Raw genomic sequence first — 8,417 nt, 5'->3', positions numbered from 1 at the left:
CAATAAAATGATTCTTATTACATATAAAGGAAAACCGCACACTGATCAGACTGTACAAGGTACAAATTAAGAAAGGTTGAAATTTATACAAATAACTTCACTTGGGGTCAAGAGGGACTGAAATACCTGTATGAGTCTTTTTGGCCCCCGAAAGGTGGATTGCCGTGGCGAAGCCACCAGCTTGTTCCCTTTTTATAAAAAGATATAGATAATTTCATTCTTTTTTGTACGATATCTTCGCGTGTTTCAACTTATGTTCCATTACATTTCTCTTCGACTTTAGCAGACTGGTCTTTCTCTTTCTGTTCTTTCTCTTCCTTTCAGATTGTTGAACAATGGAAGAATCAAGAACAGAAATGTAAAGAGAGAGCAGACTCGAGAGGAAGAGAGAGAAAGAGCTCCATAACTATTTTTCATTACTTCTTTCACGCTAATGATTACAAGCCAAAGTGACATCAATAGGTTATACCATCCTATACAGTTGTAACTAACTTTACACACCAACCAATCACAATATGACACATGTTAACTAAATTCACACATCAACCAGTAATATGACACATGTCAACTAACTTTACACATCAACCAACAATTTGACACATGTCACAATCCTAACCATTCTAATTTACACACTAAGCACATAATACAACCTATCACAGTTTTGCCGCTTCCACTGCCTTCAGTTTTGCCTCTTCCTCTGCCTTTGATTTTGCTTCTTCCTCGGCCTTCACTCTTGCCTCCTCCTTCGCAGCCTCAAGAGCTTCGATCAAGTTCTTCAAACAAGATTCAGAATCGGGTATAACTGACTTAGGCATCAAGTTCTCAGCGACATCAGCAGGAGTCATATTGGTTTCGCCCAACAAACGAGCAATCGTTTCAAACAGCTCTTGTGAATCCAAATCCAAATAATTCCTAGCAAGCACTTTGAATGCTTCGAAGCAGCAGTAGGACAACTCTATGTGTTTGTCCATCCTTCCTCTTCTAATGAGCGCAGGATCAAGTTTCTCCACATAATTAGTAGTGAACACGATCAGTCTCTCCCCTCCGCAAGCTGACCAAATCCCATCGATAAAGTTTAGCAGCCCCGAAAGAGTGACCTTGCTCTGTGTGTTTTCTTGATCTTCCCTCATTTTTCGAACTGGATCCTTATTTTCTTCCTTGTCCTCCTCATCCTTCTCCTTCTTCTTCTTTCGCTGTCCTGTAAGATCAAGCGAGCAATCAATGTCCTCAATCACAAGTATAGACTTACTCGGTGTGTCAATCAGTAGCTTCCTCAGCTCAGTGTTGTCCTTCACCGTCGTTAATTCAAGATCATAGACATCATAATCCATGAGATTAGACATGGCAGCAACCATGGTAGACTTTCCAGTGCCTGGTGGCCCGTAAAGTAGATAACCCCGCTTCCAAGGCTTCCCGATTTTTGCATAGTACTCCTTTCCCTTTCTGAACATGATGAGGTCATTGACGATTTCCTCCTTCTTTTTCGGGTCCATTGCTAGGGTTTCAAATGATGCCGGGTGCTCAAACACTACATGGCTCCACTTTGTCCCCCTGTAGGAGTACCAATTCTGTGTAGGATTGTTGATATAGAGCCTTCGTTGCCTGTTGCTCACCGATATCGCCTTCCCTTCTTTTATCACATAATCAAGGTAAGACCCCGTGATGATATCTCGATGGCGTCTGTGGAACGTCAGCGTATAATGATTCTTCTCATCAGCCTGAGGATAGAAAGAAAATGAAGTCTGATTCTTCGTTCGTTTCCTCGAAGCCCATGAAAGATTAATGCCTTGAAATTCATCAGTCACTTCTTCACTGTCATCCATGCCAAGGACTACAGACTTGCTGTCCTTGACATCATGAGCTTTTAACCGCTTAGCCCGGGTGGAAGACTTCGCGCTGAGATAGCTCTGGATGGCGGAATAGATTTCACTTCGCTTGCGAAAATCATTGGTGAATTCATCAAAAGAGATTTGGATGTAAGGGTAGACAAAGCTCACTAATTTTTGAGTGTATCTTTCGACATGGTACCGAAGTTGGCGAGGAAGGTATTGTTGGAATATGGCAGCAACGAACATCACGCTCGCAATCACCGAGCCCGTTTGAGCCCACATTTCTCCCATCATCTTCGTTTTCGTCGGAAGGGTTTTCGGAAGCTCTTGAAGGTTTAGGTTTTTTTTGTTTCTGCTACGATGAAAGACATGGTTTTATATAGGGGAGGAGATGCTCGTTACTTGGAAGATAAGTTTCAGTTGTTTACAATATTTAATTGACTAAAGGAAAGCAAGAGGAAGTTCGGTGGAATTCTCCAAAGGCGGCCCGCCATGAAAAAGAAGAGGTTCTGGAGGGACGTAACGACAAAGTTGGGTGAGCTGGACAAATTTGTTTTTTCTTTAAAATCCACATAAAAAACATTTAAAAATTACATTTTATATCACGATTTTTTTTATTTTTTGTTGAAGAATTGATATATTTACATAAAGAATGGGATCTAATCTAAGTCATACAATTTTCTTGTTATAATACTTTCGTAACAAATTCGACAAGAATACCCCTGTTAGCCGGCTTTTGTAGCAAATTCTATTTGTTCTTCACCTCATTCAAAAGATTCTAATCTAAAACTTCCAAACAAGTGGAGTGAAATATACCATATTACTAAATGACATATTACTGAAGCTCTATCCTAATAATCAAGGGTAATTAATCAGAGCTTATGAATCAAGTGACAAAAGCAATTAACCATGTATGATAAACAAAGAAAATAAAACAAACCTTTTGTTTTCCATGGAACCTAGATCGTACGAGAAAATTTTATTGATAAGAAAAATTAAAGTTATACCTAGTCAAGGGGCAAAAATCTTACCCCTCAGAACGCAAGACGATGAAGGAACAAAAACTTGACCACCTCTTAAAACTTGAAGAATACAAAAAAAGAGGGGGATGTAGGAACTCCTCTAAACCAAAACTTAAATGCCGCCACGAATTGCAACCAAGCGACAAGCTACAAACCATATAAAAAAAATTACCTCGAACGAAAGACATGAAGCCAATGCGGTCTCTTCTATAAGACGCATTTGCAAAATCAGCTATCAAGTCCCCCCACGTAAAACTACTATTCATTCCCCTAGAATTAGCAAAAGCATCCGCCAAACAATTTTCTTCCCTAAAATTATGCAAAACACGCAAGCGCAAGTGAGCAATATCATAAACAATTTGCCCAAGAAACTTTGAGAAACCATGGGACATCCATGAAGCGAGCTGATAAAGGGTGAACGACATGCATAGAATCTGTCTCTAACCAAATGTGTTGTCACTCTTTATCTCACGCAATCTGAATTGCCTTGATCACAACAACAATCTCAGCTACAATTGCACTTGGACAAGAAGATTGTAAACATGAAATTTCAAAATTTCAATGCATAGTGACACGCCCAACCTTGATATTCTCCCAAACACCAGGGTAGGTACGTGTTGGCCGACACCTGAGGGTGACGAAACCATATTAGAATGCATGAGAACAAGAAATAAATAGGACTTACAAATTTAAATCTAATTAATATGCAAATGAGAAACGTGTTCAGAGCATACAACTAACTAGAACCCTAAAAAGAAATAACATAAAATTGAATGAGTACAAGAAATAGGTCCTACACCAAGAGGACTCGAAGATGCCGATGCGGAAGTGCCTTGACGCCGGGATTGTATGCCTCGATTCTAAGTCCTGAGGGGGTGCAAAACAAACATAAGTGAACCAAGTTGATATATACATAATACTGAAACAGTTATCAACATACTAACCCCTAAAGTTTTATAAAAACTCAATAGCATAATATGTAATAGGTTTTCCGAAAACCCTAGCATGCCATAAGACCTTCATAAAAGTATCTCGCATATAGTGTGCTAACTAGTGGTATCAGTATCTCTCTTCTGCACAAAACAGTGCCCAACACACGCCCGCCCGAAGGCAATATAAGTATCATCTTCCATATGCACAGAACAGTGCCCTGCGCACGCCAGTCCGTAGGCAATTTAAGTATCATCACCCCTAGGCAGAACAATGACCACTAGATACGCACAAAACCATTGAACATAGTCTTTCCAAACATAGGTACATATATCTCAAAAACAACTTCATAGTATAAAGTCATCCATCATCTATACTACAAAGAAGTGTGTAAAAGCATGTTTGTAAGCAGTATATAGTCATCCATCATATATACTACAAAGAACATCAGTTCGATAAAATATGGTAATTCAAAATATTCTTAGTAAGCCTAATATTTCATAAAATGTAATCATTAAAATCATGTTTCTCACGTGCATTTAGAAGGGGTCTACTTACAGATAGTTCGCTGCCGAAGAGCCAAGCAAACTAGTAAAGACGGAAACACCACAAATAGTTAACCTCAAGCACATAAAGGGTACAATTAATACAACTCTATTCAAATGATTGAATTTGGGAAAACGGATATCAAAAACGAATTCAGGATGTCAAATTACCCTAAGAAGGGTCACGGGTAAATTTCGAAAAAATCAACAAAAAGTCACATGGGAATATTCCAGAGAATGTTTCATCGGGTTGGGCTTGGGTCAACATCTGGATTGGGCTAAGGGTCCTTGGGCCTAGACTTTGGGTTCAAGGGTTCCTGGGCTTGGGATGAAGGCCCATGTCAATAAGGCCCAAGACCTGGGGTTAATTCTAACATTTGGGTTTGGGTTGGGCTAGTGGGCTGAAGCCCTTAGTTCTAAACGGCCCTAAGGCCCAGGTCTGAATGGTTTAAATAAAAAGGGTTTAACAAATAAAAAGGTTTGGGTTTTTAGGTTTTAGCGGGCCAAGGGCCTGATTTTGTTTCTCGTTAGGGAAGAAGGCTGAACAACACGAATGAGAAAGCCGGAGCTTCCAAGCTCTGGTCATCTCCAACACACCATTAAACTTAGTCAAACTTTATATCAATTTGAAGCCCAAAGAATAAGGAGTTGAAAAATACCTATTGGAGACCGTGAAATGGCAGGAGTTGGCCGAAAAATGACTTGAAATCCGCCGGGTTCTCGCTGGAAATTGGGTTTAAGTTCCAATGATGTTTCCTGCACCAAACTTCTACCAAAAGTCTTAGAAAAACTAGAAATACAACCCAAAGCACGAATCAAGAAGTTTTAGGTGATTCTCAGAACTTACCACCGTTGGAAACTCGCCTTCGCACCGGTTTCCATGGCGCTACACCTTTCGGTCCTGGGGTTCGAAGGTTGGTGTGTATGGATGTGTATGTGTGGGTTGGCACCTTGGGGAAGAGAGAGCTGAGAGATAGATGTCTGCGAGGGAGAGAAAGTGAATGAGTCGTGAGAGAGAGAGCTTGGGAAGGAGAGAAGAGAGGGATCTGGGAGTTGTGTGGGGGACACGTGGCAACCACAGACAGGAGGAGGGGAAAACTGGGGAACCAAAAAAGGAAAGGGGCCCACAAGGCACACCATTTAGCACCAAATAAAACAATATTTAAACCAAAACCCACAACCAATGGGAAAATTACAACCCTGCTTCTTTCGTTCTGTAAAACCTGTAAACTTAAGTGGGACAGGTTGTCACACATACAAAGATGAGGAAAACACTCATAAAAAAAACTATTGGAGTCACGAAAAACACCACCACTATCCACATGACAATTTATTTAGAAAACCCATTTGTGTTAACCTTAATCCATCCAACAAAAGCAAGAGCAATCAAAGAAAACAAAACCTAACAAGTGGACCAGTGGATAAACATATATTGAAATCTCGTTATTTCTCTCTTACCGATATGGGTCCTCACATCAAGATTTGAATCTATGTCAATTACGATTCTTCTTTAAGATCTTTATGAGCCCTTGTAAGCTATCTCTTTACTGCTTATATTTTGCAGTTTGTCACTTTGATAAGATAATCTTCCCACCGTTTGGAGTAGATAAGAATGTTAACGTTCCTGAAGAATGACGCGAATTGGCGGGGACGTTGCCCACTGTGCCTCATCTTAATCCCCGTACCGCATAAGTATAATAAGCACATGCAATGTATTCTAACTTTCAGAATGTTGCTCCAAACGCATTTCTCTGATCTAGCTAAAGTGACGAGACCATATACCAGCTACAAACATGTCTGCATAGATATATGTACCTAATAGAAGTCAAGTTAACATCCTGAAGGGTGTGCCGCCTCAGTTGGACGGCCTGGTACATCGATTGATAGCCAATCTGTCCTTGACCTGAAGCGTGACAAATCACTCGATTTGTATGATTCACTTCCTTAGAAAAAAAACAAGGCACAAAATGAATCCATACCCGATCACTATCTCAATCATTTCCATCTCATGAGATTAATCCGGATTACCCCCTTAACTTGAAGTTCTTGATCCAATATACTAGTTTGGGTGAGAATTTGTATAATTTTGTGGAGATTAAATTAAAAATTAAAATATATTTAATTGAAAGGGGGTTTTGGGTGAGTTGGCATTGATTATTCTGTGTGAATACATTGAGTAATGCTATTCTTACCACAATTTTATACCACATTTTTTTACCATCTTAGGTGGCAGATGAGTTGGACAAGCTACATCATTTAATTTCAATTTTTTTATTAATTAAAACACCTAAATAATTTTAGGTGGCAGAAGAATACTTCTTGTATACCACAATCATCATTTAATTAACAATCTTTTTATTAATTATTGATTAACATTTTGAAATTAAATGCTAATTAATTTAAATGATGTGGTTGTCCACATTAGATACCACCAAAGATGATATATAATTGTGGTACAAAAATATGATAAGAATAACATTATTGGAATACATTTAAACAATCCGGTCCAAAAATTGACTCGATTACTTGCTCAGTAGGTTAAGTTAAAGTAAAACCAAATGGAAATTATTATTTTGTTTAAAAAATTGGAAACTGTATTAGTTCTATGACGTCATATTGCAATGATGTCATCCTAGTCTTTCAGTTCAGCATCACGCACATACTGTCTTGGTACTTTCCTTTTAGTATGGTCCAAGAGTAAATCATGAACCCAAATGTTTGGTAATAAAATATGTTATCAACACATAACTTGATGAGATGTAGAGCAGACGTTTGTTTCATAGCCGGACTAGTAAGGAAATATTAATGAGTAACCGTAAGCCTTGGTGCATTTACTTTCACCTTCTTATCCTTTCTCAGGAGGCTCCTTGATCAGTTACGCCTTCCTCCTGTTCTCTTATTTTGTGTTTTTAGAGAGATTTTTAAGAAACAGGTTCATCGTTACTGTAATACTTTGTACCATCAAATATAAATTCACGTGTAAGATTTTATTTTCGTAACCTTGTATTTAGGGGACCATGGTAGCGGTGAATCCATCCACCTCAATTCTTATTACATTGTTAAGATAAACACACATTGATCTGGGTGCAAAATGGAAGAAATAAGGTAGAAACTATATACTGATAATTTCAGTCCTGTGCCTCCCAGGGCTGACTCTGTTTTCTTCACTCGTTTCAACTGATGTCTAACCTTGCTTTCCTTGCTTGGCCTCTGTAATTTACAGATGCGGACAAGCGAAGTGGTCACTACTAACCACACTGATACCAATGCTATCCCGATTATATAATTATAATTTGTTTAAGAAGAGTTGGGTGGAGTGGAGTTGGTATTGGTTAGTCAATAAATTAAGCATTCTGATCATCCGCCACTGCCTGGTGGTTTTGTCGTCATGCTCCGAAAACGATATGGAAAGTACGTAGAAACTTAACATAAACAGGCGTGAAACATCACGCTGATTATTTAAAGTGAATATCTTAAGCATTCTGATCATCTACAAAGCTGGTGGATTCGTCTCTATGTCCCGAAAGCGATGGGGAAAACACGCAGAAACTTGGCACAAACAAGCTTGATGCATCACCCTGGCAATCGTCATGTCCAGTTGAACTCACATTTCTTCGGTTATCGTCATGCTCGTCTGATGTTGAACAATCAGTTAATTGCAACTTACATGCAAGCCAAAGAAAAACAAGGAAACCAATCACACTTCTGATGGAAATTGCAGACAATTACCCTTAAGACTCGAAGCGGTAATCGAAGAAGGGTATCGTTTGGTATGCAGACGGAACGGGACAGAACGGAGAGGGAGCAAAGATGCCCTCGGATGGAAACAAGGAGGAAGAAGGAGACAGAGAGGTTATAATTTTGTGTTCCACGGATGTGGAACGAGTCGTTCCAGGGGGTGAGGCGGAACGAAAATTCACCCAAAATTCATTATGTGGAACAGCGCGTTGCACCCGTTTTAGGCACACCAAACGTGGGACGGAACGCCTCGTCTCACTCCGTTCTGTCCCGTCCCACATACCAAACGGTATGATAGTGAACTGAGGTTTTAAATTACTCGTCCAAAGCGTCAAGTACGGATAATCGGTGAA

At 39.5% G+C, this 8,417-nt stretch overlaps 1 protein-coding gene across 1 annotated transcript; it reads right to left on the bottom strand.

Annotated features, from left to right (window-relative positions):
* Positions 1–395: 395 nt before the first annotated feature.
* On the bottom strand, positions 396–2,169 carry LOC103425828 (AAA-ATPase ASD, mitochondrial-like). Its single transcript, XM_017329692.3, has one exon. It carries the CDS (start codon positions 2,121–2,123, stop codon positions 654–656), a length of 1,470 nt encoding a protein of 489 aa, XP_017185181.2. The 5' UTR covers positions 2,124–2,169; the 3' UTR covers positions 396–653.
* Between the last annotated feature and the right edge of the window lie 6,248 nt (positions 2,170–8,417).

Source organism: Malus domestica, chromosome 17 (assembly GCF_042453785.1).
Source record: "Malus domestica chromosome 17, GDT2T_hap1".
Classification (NCBI taxonomy): Eukaryota; Viridiplantae; Streptophyta; class Magnoliopsida; order Rosales; family Rosaceae; genus Malus; species Malus domestica.
Note: the sequence above shows the minus strand (reverse complement) of the source record. Positions and strands in the feature narration are given on the sequence as shown.